Consider the following 20,724-nt stretch of genomic DNA (forward strand, 5'->3'; position numbering starts at 1 on the left):
TCCAGCATTGCGAAGTTAGGGTCACATAGATCTTCCAGGTTGAAATTAGTTCAATATCTGTGACTGAGCTGTGGGTAAAAAGAACACGTTTAAGACAGAAAACCATACCCATAACAATATCCATCAAAGTTTAGCAAAAAGTTGATCCTGTAACCTAAAAATTAATAGAATAAAAAGCAAAAGATGCATAGGTCTCATACAAGAGCAGAGCACAGTGGAATTTTCCTCATTTTTTCTCTTTAATCATATATCAAATAAAATGACTGAACTGGTGATTTGCTAAATGAACATATCTTCCACCTTTCACTATCTGGGTTCTGGAGGAGCCAGGGTTTGTGTGTTAACAGGTGATGGTTCAGTTGGACTTGGAGTGGGTGGAAGAATATTTCTTTTCTCCATCACTATCGAGTAACGATTGGAGCCTCCCAAGCTGTACCCTCCTATGCTGTCTATGGACTTCATGTATTCAGATGCATTGTTCTCTATTATCAAAGCATCTTCCAGCTCGCGTACGATGTCTGACATGCATGGTCGATATGCGGAGAAGGGCTCGATACACGCCAACGCCACCTCCACCATTCTCCACATTGCCTCTGCATGGTACCCTCCTTTGATGCTGGGATCCACAATTTCCTCAATCTTTGACTCCCTTATATATGGTTTGGCCTGCAGGTAACTGATCCTTATGAAAAACAACCTCAAAGAGAAGACTATATATCAGAAAACATGGGATTTAGACCATACCCATTCAACTAAACTCCACTCGTTCCGTGGCCTTTTTATGTTTAGAGGCTCTCGACCACTGATAATTTCAAGGAGAACCACACCAAAGCTGAAGACATCACTCTTTGCCGATAAATGCTGGGTGGAATAATACCTGAAAAATCAGGAAAATATGAAACCACATTTGATGATGATTCAATTCAACTAATAAGCAAATGTAACAGTAACTATTTTCTGGGCAAGACTTGAAAATTTGTAAATCACCTAAGAAATATTCATACTTACTCAGGATCCAAATATCCGGCTGTTCCCCTCACTTCCAGAGAAACACCACTGTCCCCTTCTTGTGGAGCATATTTTGAGAAGCCAAAATCTGCCACTTTGGCACACATGCTATGATCCAGAAGTATGTTGCTTGATTTTACATCCCTATGTATCAAACTTCGCCTGGCAAATGTATGAAGATACAACAAACCTGAACATCAAAAAAGAAAATCTATTTCTCAGTAAATAACATACTTGGGGTAACCAACCAATTATCATATTCCTCTTTTTGCTCTGTGTTCAATTAGAACATAATAGAACACAATCACCGAATTCAACATATTACTTGCCTCGAGCAGCGCCAAGGGCTATAGAAAGTCTGGTTGGCCAGTCCAGAGTTTTCCTTTTTGCTGCTTCCCCTGTTAGAGAATTGGTTAATCCAAAACCAAATGTGATGAATAACAATATGTATCAGCAGAAAGGAGTTTTAGGTGGAAAGTACCGTAGAGGCGATCTAGTAGAGAGCCATTGGACATGAAAGGATAAACAAGGATTTGCTGGTCACTTTCACAGCAATAACCAAGAAGAGGAACCAGGTTCTCATGCCGAATAGCTGAAAGCAGGTTTAGCTGTGAAAGAAGATTGATAATATTTGTCAGTTGGCATATGGAAACAGAAATGAGATAGATAAGAGCAAAAAGTTTTGCATCAGTCATTTCTATTCTTTGCTGAAAGAAGAGCAATGCAAGATAACTTAGGATACAAGTGCAGTTTGATGAGCTGAACAGAAAATTGTACATTAAATGTCAAGACTATTTCACCTCGTTCTCGAATTCTCGAGTTCCCTGAGTTGATGTTGAAGACCGAACCTTCACTGCCACTTCTTGACCGTCAGGTAAGGTGCCGCGATACACAGATCCAAAACCTCCTTCACCTATCAATGTTTTATACTTCTGCGTTGCATTTTCTATGTGCTCTAAAGTGTATGTCTGTATCGCAATTGACATCACACCATCGTCCATGCTCGGGATCGAGAATACTAAATCTGCAATTTTTAAGAGTATACTTATATGAATTAAATGTCATACAAACTACATCTTTCTGATTCTCTCGATCCAGGGAGTTGGGGAGAGCATAATTGCAGACTGTCCAACAATGATGAGTGTTCTATAAATTCAAACATAGCATGCATATGGTTTCCGCTAGCACCCTGAAAGTTATATGGGATCAATGAGCAAAGAAGAGATCAATTTGACTCACTCTTAGTCATTGGGTATCGTTTCCCATCTAATGTTCTCCGAGCCAAGAATTTCCGTTTGTAGAAACAAAATAAAACAGCTCCAACTGCAATAGTAAATAGGATGCTTCCACATGCTACAGAGCCAATGATGATTCCTTTATGTGTTGATCCTTGACTACTACATGTTCCACCGCTGAAATACAGATGAACAACATTTCAGTATATATATATATATATAACGTTCTTCGCTATTTCAATCCTCTCATATGAAACCTTTTTTTAAGGCATAGGAAAAAATATTTCATACTCTGTGGTTAATCTGGAGATGTTAAACGTGGAAGGAATGTCAAGACGAGGATTGCATCCAAAGTTTCTGAAGGAGCAAAGACATTAACACTGAATTATTAGCAGTTCATTGTAAACAAGAATCTGTTTAGATATTAACTCATATATCGGAAAACAATATCAATATGTATGTAACTACTCACAATGTTTTCAAATGTGGAAGCAGGATAAGAGAATCAGGAAGCCTCCCAGTAAAATCATTGTGACTCAGGTCCCTGATAATAAAATTTAAGTCAATCAACAAACTAAACATAAAACTTTAGATCAACAAATTAAACATAAATCTTGGTTTAACCATCCAATGTACAAAACTCCTTACTTGCAGGTTGCAGTTTTGACCATAAACTAAGTGATGGATGATTAAATAATCAAATGTTTCATGAAAAAGATTGAGTTAAAGATCCTAAGATATTAAACTTCAAAGGCAATGCAAATCAAGTTGTCCATAAACTGCACTCAATCAGGCAAATTTAATTATAGTAATTTGGTGGAATTTAAAGCCCGATATTTGATGGCTAACAGCTCAAAAATGAGTTAGAAAATTACACTGATCTCAGCATGGAAAATGATAGAAATTCCGGGATCACATTTGTAAATTCATTGTAGCTCAGGTTCCTACATAATACAAACAGGTAACAGATAATGCATTGAGTTAGTGTATGTCCCAAGGAAGAGAAAAAGGAAAAATTAGCAACACTAACAACAAGGACAGAGAAGCCAGCATTGATTGAACCATACAATTTTTCTAGATGAACCAGCTCAGTGACACTGATAGGAAGAACCCCTTGAAGTTTTCTTGAGGGAAGATTTCTGCAAAAGCATAATGATGAACCAAACAAATTGATACTTAAGTCAGAAATTAATCTTGAATAAAAATTGGAAAAAGCAAAAAAACTTATATGAACTTACAACTCAGTGATGACAGTGGAACCATTAATGGAGTTGCAAGTAAGACCTTCCCATGGAATAGGAAGACATGGGTCTCCTGACCAACTCTCCCACACCTTCTTTTCTTTGTTGTCCATCTTTAAGTCATCTCTCACTTTCCCTATCACATTCACTGAAGACGAAGAAAGTCAAAACAAGCCAATGACATACATGTTCAAGATTGCACACAAGTATTAAACTTTTACCATCTTCTTTGTCAGACTCTTGAACCCATGCATGCTCCTGTAAGATCTCATAGGCATTACAAATGGGTCCAAACTCAGACCCATTTAGAACCTTAACTAAGGTCAAGTTAAGATGGCCATTTGCAGTAACATTCATAACAACTTTCGCATAGTTGGAACCACCAGCCAAAATGTCAAACTTGTTTTGTTTCTTCTCATTGTTGATGTAAATATCAAACACCCTTTGGCTTGAATTATTAACAGAGTCTTGGAGCTCAAGAAAGTAGAGGTTGATAGTGTAGTTGTAATCTCCCGAGTCAAGATCAGTATGGAGGAATGTCAAGTGGTCTAAGCTGGTGTTTAAAGCTGTTTGTAGAACCTGGAGAGGCACTGTAACTGTACTAGCGTTGTTGGAAATAGTGGTGTTGGATGATATGCTATGGGTTGTTTGTTCAGGATTCAATTTTGGTGACCAAATTCTGTCATAAGGGTCATCTGGGTACCTGAAACTGGAGAATATGAAGCATAGGCATGTCAATTTTTTAACATTGTAAGTTTAAAGCAATTTATTTGGAATCAGGTTGGATATTTTAGAGTACATTTCACTGTAATTGTAGGTATAATTGAACAGTCATTAAACATGTATAACAGTAGAGGGTGCTGGGGTCACAATTTGAATTAAATAAGATAGAAAGTGTGCTGGTTATTACAAAGTTTTCGATTTTGAATAAGGGATGAGGACTATGTAAAAATGAGGTTGATTCAAATGTCGACGCAGCTGTTTACTTGGGTTTTTGGTGGTGAAATTAGCATTACTGGAGAACTCATGTTCCTTCTATGTCCTTAGAGCAACTTTATGAATGAAGATAAAATCAGTTTCTTCTCTTTTAGTTGTAGTGCGTTTGTTTGTCTCTAACTAAATGCAAATGCTGAAGAATACTCACAATAGAAGCAAGCTATTTTCTGCTTTAAAATAATCAATCGTATCTAAGATTTTAATTTACTGTATCATGAAGAAATTTTGATCACTCCTTATCTATGGTGATCAATAATTTTTGTTCCTTAACGCCTTAAAAGAAAGTAGAGAAAGAATACCTGTTCTCCTTATCACTTCTGCCTAGATCAAATCTACCAACCACTTTCAGAACACTAGAATTTTGCCCATGTAAATACTCTGGTTCATTCAACGGCCTCAATTCAAGCTGTGAAATGTAAGGATTCCCCTTATCTTTCACTAAGCAGAAGTCTGTTTGATCATCAACAGCTCTAAAAATTCCCTCGACCACTGAGTCCTCAGAAGAGTTCACTACACTTAAAGGTGTGACACCAATCCAAACATTGAAGGATGATCCCAGAGGTGTCCCCTCTCTATCCCCATAAAGAAATGTGCCCCTTATCAGATACTCTTGATCCTTATTTGTTGTAAAATTGTAACATCTCTTCCCTGAATCAATGTTGAAATCACGAACTTTACCATAAGCTTTGTAGTTCACCACTGGTCTAGTAATGCTCCGGCAACTTGTTTTGTCCGGAAACCAATTATCATCTGGTACCCAACTTATATTTCCGTCGCTAAAACTTGAATCAGCACAGCATGCTATGCTCACAAATCCTGCAAAATTATTACATTTAAAAGATTAACAGTTTAGTTTCAACACTAGCTATCAATTTGAAGCCGTATCCGGCTCAAAAACATTATGACTAATCTGTGTTTAGCATAGATTGTGCATTTTATATGACCAAAACAAGCAATTGAAGTAATCTTAATCATAAATTTACATCCCTGGAAATAAGATCTGCATTTATTAATATCAGATTATGAACGAGTACTAATTAATAAAAGTTGTCTGCCTCTATCTAAAATACTGACCTGGTTTTTTAGGCTTAAAATTCAAACAGAACAAGATCAATCTTGGGGATCAAGCTAAATGCAACTAACTTGAACAAAAATCAATGGGAAAAGAAGAGAAAAAGAGGCAAAGTGCACACATAACTTTCTGTACTGACCTGTTTGTGCAAAAGTAGATCGTATAAGAATAATAAGGCAAATTATGAAACATTCAGCAAGTCTTGAAATCCTATTCTTCAATCCTTCCATCATCATCTCATCTTTGGCACACGCCCCATCGAGTTATGAAACTCACAATCAAATCAATTGGCTTCTCAATTAACTTCCACCAAATACCGTACTTAAAGAATTCAACAATTCAACTATATTCCAAATAAAAATGAAAGCATAACCAAAACATAAAATCCTGTAAAACCCCTTTCAGCACTTGATCATAGAAGAATCTTTGTCAGAGAGCATAAAAAACAGCTCTAGGAAGTTATGAAGAGAAAGAGGGTTGGTGATAATAAGTTGTGTTTGACTTCAAAGGTTGGGAAATTACAGGAGCATAAAGAGGGAGATGATAGGGACATATGAATTAGTATAATACAAAAGTTGATAATAATTTGTATGTTTAATATTGAGATGAATGTCTTGTTTAGGTGGTGGAGGGTAATCTATATATTTTAAAAATTTAAATAGTTTAAAATAATAAGGCGGAGGGATCCTTCATCTTTCGTCCCTCTCCTTGTCTGTTACTATCTACTCAACATCATCATCCCAAATCCCAATCGTCTTTTGCCTTCTCTAGTAAAAACTTTTAATGCTATTCCTGTTCATGCTTGTTGGTAAACATTGGCTAAAAAATATGAAAAACTAAACAAATTAAATTCTGGACATCTAATGTTCTCCGAGCCATGAATTTTCGTTTGTAGAAACAAAATAAAACAGCTCCAACTGCAATAGTAAATAGGATGCTTCCACATGCTACAGAGCCAATGATGATTCCTTTATGTGTTGATCCTTGACTACTACATGTTCCACCGCTGAAATACAGATGAACAACATTTCAGTATATATATATATATATAACGTTCTTCGCTATTTCAATCCTCTCATATGAAACCTTTTTTTAAGGCAGAGGAAAAAATATTTCATACTCTGTGGTTAATCTGGAGATGTTAAACGTGGAAGGAATGTCAAGATGAGGATTGCATCCAAAGTTTCTGAAGGAGCAAAGACATTAACACTGAATTATTAGCAGTTCATTGTAAACAAGAATCTGTTTAGATATTAACTCATATATCGGAAAACAATATCAATATGTATGTAACTACTCACAATGTTTTCAAATGTGGAAGCAGGATAAGAGAATCAGGAAGCCTCCCAGTAAAATCATTGTGACTCAGGTCCCTGATAATTAAATTTAAGTCAATCAACAAACTAAACATAAAACTTTAGATCAACAAATTAAACATAAATCTTGGTTTAACCATCCAATGTACAAAACTCCTTACTTGCAGGTTGCAGTTTTGACCATAAACTAAGTGATGGATGATTAAATAATCAAATGTTTCATGAAAAAGATTGAGTTAAAGATCCTCAGATATTAAACTTCAAAGGCAATGCAAATCAAGTTGTCCATAAACTGCACTCAATCAGGCAAATTTAATTATAGTAATTTGGAGGAATTTAAAGCCCGATATTTGATGGCTAACAGCTCAAAAATGAGTTAGAAAATTACACTGATCTCAGCATGGAAAATGATAGAAATTCCGGGATCACATTTGTAAATTCATTGTAGCTCAGGTTCCTACATAATACAAACAGGTAACAGATAATGCATTGAGTTAGTGTATGTCCCAAGGAAGAGAAAAAGGAAAAATTAGCAACACTAACAACAAGGACAGAGAAGCCAGCATTGATTGAACCATACAATTTTTCTAGATGAACCAGCTCAGTGACACTGATAGGAAGAACCCCTTGAAGTTTTCTTGAGGGAAGATTTCTGCAAAAGCATAATGATGAACCAAACAAATTGATACTTAAGTCAGAAATTAATCTTGAATAAAAATTGGAAAAAGCAAAAAAACTTATATGAACTTACAACTCAGTGATGACAGTGGAACCATTAATGGAGTTGCAAGTAAGACCTTCCCATGGAATAGGAAGACATGGGTCTCCTGACCAACTCTCCCACACCTTCTTTTCTTTGTTGTCCATCTTTAAGTCATCTCTCACTTTCCCTATCACATTCACTGAAGACGAAGAAAGTCAAAACAAGCCAATGACATACATGTTCAAGATTGCACACAAGTATTAAACTTTTACCATCTTCTTTGTCAGACTCTTGAACCCATGCATGCTCCTGTAAGATCTCATAGGCATTACAAATGGGTCCAAACTCAGACCCATTTAGAACCTTAACTAAGGTCAAGTTAAGATGCCCATTTGCAGTAACATTCAAAACAACTTTCGCATAGTTGGAACCACCAGCCAAAATGTCAAACTTGTTTTGTTTCTTCTCATTGTTGATGTAAATATCAAACACCCTTTGGCTTGAATTCTTAACAGAGTCTTGGAGCTCAAGAAAGTAGAGGTTGATAGTGTAGTTGTAATCTCCCGAGTCAAGATCAGTATGGAGGAATGTCAAGTGGTCTAAGCTGGTGTTTAAAGCTGTTTGTAGAACCTGGAGAGGCACTGTAACTGTACTAGCGTTGTTGGAAATAGTGGTGTTGGATGATATGCTATGGGTTGTTTGTTCAGGATTCAATTTTGGTGACCAAATTCTGTCATAAGGGTCATCTGGGTACCTGAAACTGGAGAATATGAAGCATAGGCATGTCAATTTTTTAACATTGTAAGTTTAAAGCAATTTATTTGGAATCAGGTTGGATATTTTAGAGTACATTTCACTGTAATTGTAGGTATAATTGAACAGTCATTAAACATGTATAACAGTAGAGGGTGCTGGGGTCACAATTTGAATTAAATAAGATAGAAAGTGTGCTGGTTATTACAAAGTTTTCGATTTTGAATAAGGGATGAGGACTATGTAAAAATGAGGTTGATTCAAATGTCGACGCAGCTGTTTACTTGGGTTTTTGGTGGTGAAATTAGCATTACTGGAGAACTCATGTTCCTTCTATGTCCTTAGAGCAACTTTACGAATGAAGATAAAATCAGTTTCTTCTCTTTTAGTTGAAGTGCGTTTGTTTGTCTCTAACTAAATGCAAATGCTGAAGAATACTCACAATAGAAGCAAGCTATTATCTGCTTTAAAATAATCAATCGTATCTAAGATTTTAATTTACTGTATCATGAAGAAATTTTGATCACTCCTTATCTATGGTGATCAATAATTTTTGTTCCTTAACGCCTTAAAAGAAAGTAGAGAAAGAATACCTGTTCTCCTTATCACTTCTGCCTAGATCAAATCTACCAACCACTTTCAGAACACTAGAATTTTGCCCATGTAAATACTCTGGTTCATTCAACGGCCTCAATTCAAGCTGTGAAATGTAAGGATTCCCCTTATCTTTCACTAAGCAGAAGTCTGTTTGATCATCAACAGCTCTAAAAATTCCCTCCACCACTGAGTCCTCAGAAGAGTTCACTACACTTAAAGGTGTGACACCAATCCAAACATTGAAGGATGATCCCAGAGGTGTCCCCTCTCTATCCCCATAAAGAAATGTGCCCCTTATCAGATACTCTTGATCCTTATTTGTTGTAAAATTGTAACATCTCTTCCCTGAATCAATGTTGAAATCACGAACTTTACCATAAGCTTTGTAGTTCACCACTGGTCTAGTAATGCTCCGGCAACTTGTTTTGTCCGGAAACCAATTATCATCTGGTACCCAACTTATATTTCCGTCGCTAAAACTTGAATCAGCACAGCATGCTATGCTCACAAATCCTGCAAAATTATTACATTTAAAAGATTAACAGTTTAGTTTCAACACTAGCTATCAATTTGAAGCCGTATCCGGCTCAAAAACATTATGACTAATCTGTGTTTAGCATAGATTGTGCATTTTATATGACCAAAACAAGCAATTGAAGTAATCTTAATCATAAATTTACATCCCTGGAAATAAGATCTGCATTTATTAATATCAGATTATGAACGAGTACTAATTAATAAAAGTTGTCTGCCTCTATCTAAAATACTGACCTGGTTTTTTAGGCTTAAAATTCAAACAGAACAAGATCAATCTTGGGGATCAAGCTAAATGCAACTAACTTGAACAAAAATCAATGGGAAAAGAAGAGAAAAAGAGGCAAAGTGCACACATAACTTTCTGTACTGACCTGTTTGTGCAAAAGTAGATCGTATAAGAATAATAAGGCAAATTATGAAACATTCAGCAAGTCTTGAAATCCTATTCTTCAATCCTTCCATCATCATCTCATCTTTGGCACACGCCCCATCGAGTTATGAAACTCACAATCAAATCAATTGGCTTCTCAATTAACTTCCACCAAATACCGTACTTAAAGAATTCAACAATTCAACTATATTCCAAATAAAAATGAAAGCATAACCAAAACATAAAATCCTGTAAAACCCCTTTCAGCACTTGATCATAGAAGAATCTTTGTCAGAGAGCATAAAAAACAGCTCTAGGAAGTTATGAAGAGAAAGAGGGTTGGTGATAATAAGTTGTGTTTGACTTCAAAGGTTGGGAAATTACAGGAGCACAAAGAAGAAGATGATAGGGACATATGAATTAGTATAATACAAAAGTTGATAATAATTTGTATGTTTAATATTGAGATTAATGTCTTGTTTAGGTGGTGGAGGGTAATCTATATATTTTAAAATTTTAAATAGTTTAAAATAATAAGGCGGAGGGATCCTTCATCTTTCGTCCCTCTCCTTGTCTGTTACTAATCTACTCAACATCATCATCCCAAATCCCAAGAGTCTTTTGCCTTCTCTAGTAAAAACTTTTAAAGCTATTCCTGTTCATGCTTGTTGGCAAACATTGGCTAAAAAATATGAAAAACTAAACAAATTAAATTCTGGAAATGGCCAAATAATTTAACCGGCATTCCACTTTCTATATGAAAGATAGGTTGGCGTAATAAATAAACACGAAAAGGTAATCACCTTTACTAGTTGAATACTAATAAACGAGATGGAGAAGTAATTTCATTGAGTTTTGTAGCTTTCTTTGTTGGGGAGTAGAGACAATATCTCCAGAAACTTGTGCCTTCGCAACCAGTAATTTTCCTTCATTTTCTCGGGAAAATGACAATTTACTAGTAGGGGAACAAATTACAGGCCAATGAAGTTGAGACACGACAAACCAAACATGATCAGCTCTGTTGTAGTTTCAGATGAAGATAAATTAGGTTAGCAATCCACCATGATTAACAAAAATGAAAATCTTATTATTTCTGAAATTTCCAGCTCTAGTTTAACACAACATACTTATTAGTAATACTAACAGAAAATTTCCAAATTAATTTTGGAAATTTTCTAACAAGTTATGAAACATCAAGTAAACTTTTCATAAAACTAGTCAAATCCAATGGGAGGTGAACACAAGAGATCTGTATCATTCTTCATCCGAAAGTGTAGCCACTAAGGTTTAAAGAGAAAGAGGATGGTTATTGGTTGGATGAGATGGCCATGGTGTTTTACAGATCGGAAAGAATGGGATGTTCCTGACATTTTCTGTTTTACTTAGTCAAATTTTTAATTTACATTGTTATTTTGTCACAATCTTATTAATAGCTCTAGTTATTTATTTTTGTTATTCCTGCTCCGACCCATTAATGTTGCGATTCTTACAAAGCTATCAAATTGTGTTAATTAATTAATAATATCCTTTAATTGTTTACTGAGTCACTGACGGGTTTGAGAAGTTCAATTTGACTTGACGAAATTGGTTCAAAATTCTTCTTGTTTATTACTAATGCCGCATTAATCATGGGATTTATTATGCTAGTTCCAAATTACTAAACTCAAACTTAATAATACTGTTATGCCTCCAAAAATCAGGACTGACGCAGACTTACGTCAACAAGGACCAATCAGAATTTAGGAAAGCATTGTACCGTCTAGGTATTGTCACGTCGTCCAATGACAAAAAGAGTAAGGTTGTCATCAGATTGGCAAGTAAAGGTCTGACGAGTGAGTGGTTGGGAGTTACCTACTTGCCCAAACCCTATGCGATTTAAGGATATCTTCCGTGCAACCGACCAATAGGAAGCAGGATAGGAATTATACGGCACCTGTCCGTTGACAGACCTATAATCATTACCTAAAAACCTCTTACTATAAATAGAGAGCTGCCCTTTCATTTTTCGGGATTCTAGTTCTGATAACATAAACACTCTCTCTCTCCCTCTCGGTATTTATGTTCTCTCTGATCACTACATGTGACCTAATTGTACTATTTCATAAATAAAAATACAGTGGACGTAGGATTCGCTTTGAGCATCCGAACTACTTTAAAAAATTTCTCCCTTTTATTTGTTTCATTTTCCAATTTACATGTAATTTCTAAGTTTACTTAGCACTTTGCACGTGCGAATAGTTGGTGTCAAAATCCATCATCAACAAATACCATACACCATGCTATCATTCTGTTAAACAAATTAACAGATTGGAATATAAAAATAAGGTCTAATTCCAACTATAAATTTAATGTTGAAAAGGGGAAATCAAATTCAATTTGTGGATCAACTAGTATAGTATATATTAGTCAAAATCCCATGGTTTCCTGACATTTGGTTTAAACACAAGACAAGGAAACTATTAGTTAGAAATTCATAATAATACCATAAACCTCCTCTAAAATTACCACATCAAAAACATTAATTAATTCCTGAATTGTATATATTTTATCAACTCTCAACAAAATTATGACCATTCTAATAAATTCTCCATTTCTAAACCATCCAATAGTAAATTGAAAGAATTTTACCGTAACACCCTTAGGTATTTTCTCTTACAAATAAACAAGAAATGGGCATTAAGGTCAACTCCTAGTTCGAATTAATTGCCGAACAAACTTAAGCAGATTCGTTTGGAAATGCATCTAATTAGAAGAGGCTGATGATTGGTTACGTATTTGGTTAATTATGAATAAAATATTGCTCTAATATATATTATCTTTAATTAACTTATGTCATTACACTTAATTTTTGCTAATCCTTAGGTATAGCCGCCTATGACAAATACCTGAGGCCTGGTTTTATATACTTAATTAATTTGGTCAGAAGATGATCATTATTTATGCTTAATTAAGTTGATCAAGCTGTGCCCTGAATCGGCGATGCTTATAACGGTGATAGTATATTCCTCACCATTCAACTTTGTTCCTTACTCTTATACGGGACAAAATTATTTATTAGGGTTTCTTTGATTTAACATTAAAAAAAATCAAAATCAAAAACTAAAATAAACATCACTTTTCACAATTTTTTAATTATATCTCAAATTTTTTTTTCGGTGATTGAGAGTGTCTAGGTCAACTCGCACGCACTTTAACTAATTTCTCGAGACGTTGAAGTGAACAGTCGGATAAATTCGAGTCACGCTTGGGGAGAACTTGAACTCTAGAACTCATGTTGGACCCTTTGCTATTTTATCATCAGACCATCCAGTGGTTGTTCATATATCAATATTTTTAATAGTTAAGAATATGTTCGATATAATTTTTAGATTAAAAAATAATTTTTAATCTTTTTTAATTTTATATTAACTTTTACGACTGTATCCAAAAAACTGTTTTCAAAAATATTTTAATTCATTTCTACAAAAAGTATTTGTTGTTTAATACATTAATTATCTTTCATAATAACTAATTACTGGATGTGAAAATGGTATTGGTGATGTAGATTTTTGGTCGGGTACCATTTTCAATTCGGAGTTACTGATTTTCTAAGAAAATGATAAGGAAGACCTTAATAATGAGAAATTTAGATGTATGGACGATGAAATTAAAGACTCCGGAAACAATTAACATCCTCCATTTACACAAAAAATTTCATAAACAGCCTCCTTTCCTGCAAACACAGCCAAAGCAGATACTCCTTGATGGAGTATCAAGTTTTTTATACAAATACATTAATATACCTTCATTTCTTCACCACCATCAACCAGTTTCAGTTGATTACAGCCATGTCAAAGGCTAGTACTTTTGTCTCAATTCTAATCAATCTATCAACATGATTCCCACAGTTTAGTAACACTATAAATTAAACTTTAATCTGGACAATATAAGCAAAAGAGTACAAATTTTAAGCAAATTAATCCAAGGTCCCCTCTTTTATGTTCTCTGGTTCTTTGAGAAGAAACGAAGGATTATATAAAACAAAATCCTGTAGAAAACTGCCCAACCCAACATTACGAAAACCTTCTGCCACATATCCCGTTCTTCCTTTTTAATATGGAGAGAATCCAAGATGTCGAACCCTCTTATAATTTGTCCACCGTCTCGGCTGAAAGTGTCATCAGTCTGATACTGGTTCATCAGCAACCCTTCATATGGATATGTCATTGTTGAAATCTTGTTCATCCAGATCCAGTATCCCGGAATGGCATCGCTATTCAAGAAGTATCCGCAGAACAAGAAAAACAAAGCGGTGAAAGCAATCACCGCTGCATAACCGAGAATGTAGTTCGGCACCACTGAGCTCACGAACACCACGAAAGAGTTGGTTGAAAGAAGGGACACGTAGAGTACCAGCAAGAAATATGGGAACGACCCTCGAAGATTCAGAGCTTTCCAAACAATACCCGCATAGACGGCGGATTGCAACAAGAGAAAAGGAAGATAGGTGATGAGGCCAGCAATGGTGTAAGATGAGGCTCTATAGGCATTGTGGGAGGCTTCGCGAATGAAAATGAAGCGTTCTTGGATGAAAGCCGGGACTGCGTCATTGGATGAGAAGAAGAATAGACAGACAGTGAAGATGAAGAAGCTGAGACGATTTGTGATCCCTTGCATATTAACTTTGGGGTTCATGAACATGGTGGCCATCATAAAGCCCATGACTGTGAGTACCATGAGTCTTGAGAGGAAAAGCTCAGGGGTGCGCCCGATGTTCTTGAAGTTGCGGCGCATGAGAATCCAAGTCTCTGATAAGAAAGAATTTGCAAATTTCGGTCTGAAATGTTGAGTTGCATTCTTTGGTGCGATGTCGGGAGTCAAGTAATCGTTTTCATTCACGGTGTAGTCGCTGCTGTGAGGCGTTGGAGTTCCTGCTAGCATTTCACTTGAGTATGTGTAGTAGCCTGGAGATGAACTGCCAAAAATACCAACTCATATAACAAGGTCCATCACTTGGTCTTTAAGAAATTTCAGAAATTAATTTATATTTACCTCATGGGATTCTGCATTTTCCGATCATTTCGTTGGCTAGAAGGTGTGAACCTCATTGTTTGAACAATTCCACTCTGGCTTGCACTCCAAGGTGACCTTGATGAGCTATTATTATAAGGGCTTCTAACACTATGATCAAAATCATGATCAGCTGGACTATGAGTATTTGTTTGCAAGGGGAGACGCCTTATATTATTATTTCCTTGATTTTCAGGTCTTTCCATGCCAAGGCGAGAACGACGGTTTGGGATTGGAGATGGTGGAATTGTTGAAACAGAAACTTCCTCATCAGACAATGGTGGTGGTTTCAAACCCGTTCGTGCGAATTCAGTCAGCACCTCCACACCTAGCTCAGATTGATCATATTCTTGTATCACATCAATTAAGTACTCTATTGAGTTCTCTCCTTTGGGAACTTTTCTTCCCATTCGATTAAGATGGAGAGTGACATCCTTCGGAGATCCTTGATACATGAGTTGCCCGCGAGCTAGAATAATGAGATGGTCAAGGAGCAATTGAATTCTTGATGAAGGTTGGTGGATTGTGAGAATCACAGTGCTACCAGAGCGAGCAATGTTGTGCACCTTTTCAATTACACTGTGAGCACTGGTGGAGTCTAGGCCTGAAGTTGGCTCGTCCAGGAAGAGTAAGAATGGTCCGTGAATTATGTCCACGCCAATTGAAACTCTGCGCCGCTCACCACCTGACACTCCTCTTGTTCCTTCATCTCCAATGTAGGTGTTCCTCGCTGACTACACTCAAAAATTCATAGAGAACCACTTAGAATAGAATTATAAAATTCATATATGTAACAAGGGAGGTTAAACCACTCACTGTTAAACCAAGCTGATCGATGAGCTTCTCTACTCGCTGCTGCTTATCAGACCAAGAAATAGAGCCCAAGCGAAAATCGGCGGCAAACATCAAGGTCTCATAAACAGTGAGCATCGGGAAGAGTCTGTCTTCTTGCATTATGTACGCCGAAGTTCTCTTTATCAAGCTGGGGCTAACTTCCATCCCATCCAAAGACACTCGACCCTTGAGACACCCGCTTGCGATACGCCCGGCGACAGCATCCAAAAACGTAGATTTTCCAGCACCACTAGGCCCCATCACAGCAGTGATGCACCCTTTTGGAGCATAGCCTGTAATTTTGTGCAATAAGTCCACTTCTTGACTCAACCACTTCCCTTCAAGTTTCTTCTTCTTTATCACAGTGTATGTGAGGTTTAAAAACTCAAGCCCACCGGTTAAGTTCATGGGCTTCCCTATATTAATCACTGCATCGCGAGGATCTCCATTTCTGTGCAGAGCCATATTTGCGGCTAACTAAAGAAGAGAGAAACAAAAGAGTTAATAGTTACTTTTGGTCTCCTAAACTGGAGTATTGACGCGTTGAAGGGTGAATTAAAAGGAGATTGAGGAGGTTGTTCCAAAGTTTGTATGGAGTTGTCTTCATTGTGGAATCCGTTTTGAGTTTGTTTCGATCGAAAACAATGAACCATTCTTGTATTCTTCATCCTCTAATTTTGGCTTTAGTATATGCAATCTAGCTAGCACCGATTTTCCTGCCATTAATCCATGTATTTGGATATTTGTTTGCAGTAGTACATATACTTCATGCAATCAAATGCCTTTGCTCCGTGACGTGTAGTATTGAACCATATTTATGTGAGGAAGTTAACATCAATTTAGCTTTCATCAAAGTAAGCAATGAGCTGCATGTCTGTTAGTCTTTAACTTTTTTCTCAAAAATAATAAACCCATTTGCCAACAATTTTGGTTTTGGATACTTATCACTTCTGTGTCCAGCAACTAGTATTTTGGAATTTGGCAATGGGAATTATCTGTAATATTTTTTCCATATTTCTTGGGTTTACATGAGTTTTGTGCGAGCATCGGCTGCGTTTCCAAAGTGGGTTTTCCTGCTTACGTTTGATTGCTTAGTTATTGGTTCCTAAATCTCTTAATTTAAGCCCTCTTATAACATCTTATGATGTTAATGTCTGGCCAATCGTCTCATCATACTTTTTTGTTATCATTCTTTTTCCATAAAAATAAAGATTGGTTGACAAACCTTCTCATTCATTTTTTCTCACAAATACAACGTGACAGCTCACAATTGGTCAGATAGAATCAATTGAATCAATTACGAGCTGATCAATTAGGAATTATCACATCGTGTTTGTGAGAGAAAGTTAGTGAAAATTGTTTATCAGCATAATATTAGGATAGCATACTATTAGGATATTCATGATCCATGGGTTAGTTTTTGTTTGCTTCGATATAATTAATTTTTTCTTGATAGAAGAATGAATGAATGACTTCTAACAGTGGGGGTGACAAAATGTTTTCATAGGCTAAGTTTCATAATAAAATTTTTTTTCCAAAAACTAAAAATTAGTATAACTCAAAACGACGTCGCTTCGATCGGTTAATAAACTTATCCTGAGTTGAAAAGTTGAGCACACTGGCGAACTCCTGCTCCAACATTTTGGTTACCTTTTATCTTCTCTGCTCAACTGCCTTTGTAACGCCATGACCAATCTTTTAAGATTTAAGCTATCAATTTCCACCACTAAACCATCTCTCTTTAACACCGAAAACAACCACCACACTCTTCTCTTTCCTTCCAATGAATATTCATCTCTAACAACTCTCACAGTTCCTTTCACTTCCTCTTCCTCTAGTAAGCTCAAAACAAGAGAACCAACTCACAGTTCCAACCCAAAGACTCATCGCTTTAACCAAAAATTCAGTGAGTTTCACTTCACATTTCTCTATGTTGCTTTCTTTTCTCTTCTTGGTTCGTGGAATATTTGGCTTTCTATGTTTTTATCCTAAGCATATGATTCATGTTCTTGACTTCGTGTATGGAAAATTTGGCGTTTTAGTAGTGGGTTTTTTATGCCTATGAAAACTAAGGACAGAGTAAAGCATTTTGTTTATATGGGATTTATTGGATTCTTGTTTATGAGCATCTCTGAAGAAGAAAAAAAAAATTGTTCTTTTAGGTACCAGAGTGTCTAGCGTGGCTAATGCTGATGTGGGAGAGGAGCAGATGGAGAAGGAAGTTGCTGAGGGTTACACTTTAACTCAATTTTGTGATAAGATGATTGATGTGTTCTTGAATGAGAAGCCTAGAGTTAAAGAATGGAGAAAGTACTTGGTGTTCAGAGAGGAGTGGAACAAGTATAGAGAAAGCTTTTTTAACCGGTGTCAAACACGAGCAGATGAAGAAACTGATCCCAATATGAAGGAAAAATTAATCGCACTGGCTAGCAAAGTGAAGAAGGTATAACAATTGCCTTAAAATGTTCAATCATTTCATTAACTAATATTTTTCTTGATTGCTGCACATAAATTTGTGAGAGAAATTGTGATAATCTTCTGCTTTGTGTAATTTCGTTTCTGCATGATTGCGAACCTCTTCAAACTTAATGTCATTTCTCTTGCTACCATTAGTCATTTGAGCAAATGAAGGACTTAAGATTGAAGTTGCGAACTCTTTTGGGTTTAGATCTTCTTCCGGTTTTCTGTAATCAGGACTAAGCATTGCAGATTGATGATGAAATGGAACGGCATAGTGATCTTCTTAAGGAGATACAAGACAACCCTACTGACATAAATGCAGTAGTTGCAAGGCGACGCAAAGACTTTACAGGGGAATTTTTTCGGTACCTAACTTTATTTTCAGAATCCAATGACAGTCTGGAAGACCGTGATGGTAATAGTTTTAGAATTTATGATTCTATAATTGGGTTAGTTTAGTGAAATCTGATGAATGATTGACTGAAATATACTGTGAAAGTGCCTCTTTTGGTTTGACTTTTCTTGTGCTTATGGTAGTAAAGCAATTAGCAAAGTTTTTATATATTTATCAACTCTTCTTTCAGTTTCTATATGCTTTACTCTTGTAAGTTGAATCATCTGGTGTCCATCTTCATGCATGAATTTATACCAATAAAGAATTCACGCAATAGATTGTTGATATTCTATCAAGTTTACTAAGATATCTATAGTTTGAATAGTTTTTTCATGCTTGCTGTTGATTTGAGATAGCATATTGTATTAGCAGTTAAACATACATATTCTCAGCTTAAAATATGTCACACTCTGAAATTGGACTTGGCTTGGAATTTGATTTAAGATTTTGTGGTGTTAAAACCTGCAAAGCTGTATGAATGGATTTGACAGTACTTTATGTCAGCTTCACAATTACAAACATTAGCAAAAGAATTGCCTACAACCATTGTACCAAATTTTCCACTGCCAGCATCCTTGTCTGGACTGCAATTATCCATGATTTATTGTGAGAAGCAATGTTTAAAGTAGGACTTATAGTTACCATGCTAAACGTATATCTACAGCACTAGAAATTTACTTATATAGTTACACTTATCTCAGTCTTTTTTTTTTTTTTTCTTTTTTTGTCTGGGAATTTCATAGAAAGAAGTTTAATCTCTATCTTTCCATGGGATTGAACAGCTGTGGCGAGACTAGCAACCAGATGTTTGTCTGCAGTCAGTGCTTACGATAACACGCTGGAAAGTGTGGATACATTAGATGCTGCCCAGACCAAATTTGATGATATCCTCAACTCTCCATCTATAGATGTGGCATGTGATAAGATTAAAAGCCTTGCCAAGGCAAAGGAACTTGACTCTTCATTGATTTTACTGATAAATAGTGCTTGGGCTTCTGCAAAAGCTTCCACAACTATGAAGAATGAGGTATTGATATCAATCTTTAATTTATGATATGTTGACATTCCCCTGCTGCAGTGAAGTTGAGCATGAATTAACAATGATTTCATGATATTTATGTTGAATTAACCATTTAGAAACTTCTTTTAGATACAAACTAGCATCTGTCGTTGCTTGGTTTTGTTTGTTTATTATATGAACACCAAATCTCCCCCTTAAAACCTTTTTGCATGATGTTAAGCATTGGCTTTGTATTTGTGCCTTCTTGTTGTGTGGCTTTGTATTTGTGCCTTCCTGTTGTGTGGCTACACAATTTTGTGAGTGCTAAATTTTTGTTATTCTTGTTTCTTTTGGACATGTAACTGCAGGTTAAAGATATAATGTATCGTCTATACAAAGCCACAAAGAGCAGTCTTAGGAGCATTGCGCCAAAAGAAATAAAACTACTCAAGTATTTACTAAATATTACAGACCCTGAAGAACGATTCTCAGCATTGGCAACAGCTTTCTCACCTGGCAATGAACCCGAAGCCAAAGACCTTAAGGCATTATACACGTAAGAAAGCCCCTTTCTTCTTCAAATTACAATTGCAACTTTTTGGTGATGTTTGAAATTTGTCACTTGTGACTTTGTCGTATTACAACATTTTTTTGGTTTCCTTCCGCTGATGTGTTGGAGCAGTACTCCCAAGGAGCTGCATAAATGGATTACAATTATGCTTGATGCATACCATCTGAATAAGGAAGAGACTGACATTCGGGAAGCTAAGCAGATGGCTCAACCAGTAGTTATCCAAAGGCTGTTCATCCTCAAGGAAACTATTGAAGAAGAATACCTGGAGAAAAGCACATATCAAGATCAAACAATGCAAACAAAAGAGACCACTCAATTATGAAATATGTCCTGTTTTCCTTAAAATGCCTCTTGTACACTGCCTATCAGGTTTCCGCAATGAGTGGTGTTGTAGTTTCTTGATAAAGATCTGGGTTTGTGACCCGAAACCTGCAGTGCCTCTTTGATTATTAGGTAAGTTTTACTTTGTTCTGTCCTGGTGGAGCTTTGACGGGTGAGAAATTTATATATGATGTTCCAAAATTTAGTTCCATATTGGAAGTTTTAGGTGCGTTATTGCTTGTTTTGATGAAAAGAAACTCGTAC

General features: G+C 36.1%; 4 protein-coding genes across 4 annotated transcripts; 1 reads left to right on the forward strand and 3 right to left on the reverse strand.

Moving 5' to 3' along the window:
- Positions 1–64: 64 nt before the first annotated feature.
- LOC116140096 (nodulation receptor kinase-like) lies at positions 65–6,070 on the reverse strand. The gene is made up of 15 exons (XM_031425733.1): positions 5,692–6,070; positions 4,780–5,296; positions 3,706–4,193; positions 3,482–3,632; positions 3,311–3,382; positions 3,119–3,187; positions 2,716–2,787; positions 2,535–2,600; positions 2,248–2,420; positions 1,809–2,032; positions 1,490–1,616; positions 1,338–1,406; positions 1,009–1,198; positions 745–877; positions 65–666 (listed from the first exon to the last, which is right to left on the reverse strand). The coding sequence occupies exons 1-15, from the start codon at positions 5,786–5,788 to the stop codon at positions 307–309; spliced, it is 2,808 nt and encodes a 935-aa protein (XP_031281593.1). The 5' UTR covers positions 5,789–6,070; the 3' UTR covers positions 65–306.
- Positions 6,071–6,371: 301 nt separating this feature from the next.
- LOC116140124 (nodulation receptor kinase-like) lies at positions 6,372–10,245 on the reverse strand. Its single transcript, XM_031425751.1, has 9 exons — positions 9,830–10,245; positions 8,918–9,434; positions 7,844–8,331; positions 7,620–7,770; positions 7,449–7,520; positions 7,257–7,325; positions 6,854–6,925; positions 6,673–6,738; positions 6,372–6,558 (listed from the first exon to the last, which is right to left on the reverse strand). Exons 1-9 carry the CDS (start codon positions 9,924–9,926, stop codon positions 6,372–6,374), a joined length of 1,719 nt encoding a protein of 572 aa, XP_031281611.1. The 5' UTR covers positions 9,927–10,245.
- A 3,470-nt stretch (positions 10,246–13,715) lies between these two features.
- LOC116140126 (ABC transporter G family member 17-like) lies at positions 13,716–16,176 on the reverse strand. The gene is made up of 3 exons (XM_031425752.1): positions 15,694–16,176; positions 14,860–15,611; positions 13,716–14,782 (listed from the first exon to the last, which is right to left on the reverse strand). Exons 1-3 carry the CDS (start codon positions 16,174–16,176, stop codon positions 13,804–13,806), a joined length of 2,214 nt encoding a protein of 737 aa, XP_031281612.1. The 3' UTR covers positions 13,716–13,803.
- A 1,167-nt stretch (positions 16,177–17,343) lies between these two features.
- LOC116140097 (uncharacterized protein At4g37920) lies at positions 17,344–20,671 on the forward strand. Its single transcript, XM_031425734.1, has 6 exons — positions 17,344–17,617; positions 17,874–18,154; positions 18,421–18,586; positions 19,348–19,592; positions 19,934–20,121; positions 20,248–20,671. Exons 1-6 carry the CDS (start codon positions 17,398–17,400, stop codon positions 20,459–20,461), a joined length of 1,314 nt encoding a protein of 437 aa, XP_031281594.1. The 5' UTR covers positions 17,344–17,397; the 3' UTR covers positions 20,462–20,671.
- Positions 20,672–20,724: the final 53 nt, after the last annotated feature.

Source organism: Pistacia vera, unplaced genomic scaffold (assembly GCF_008641045.1).
Source record: "Pistacia vera cultivar Batoury unplaced genomic scaffold, PisVer_v2 Contig363, whole genome shotgun sequence".
NCBI classification, from domain to species: Eukaryota; Viridiplantae; Streptophyta; class Magnoliopsida; order Sapindales; family Anacardiaceae; genus Pistacia; species Pistacia vera.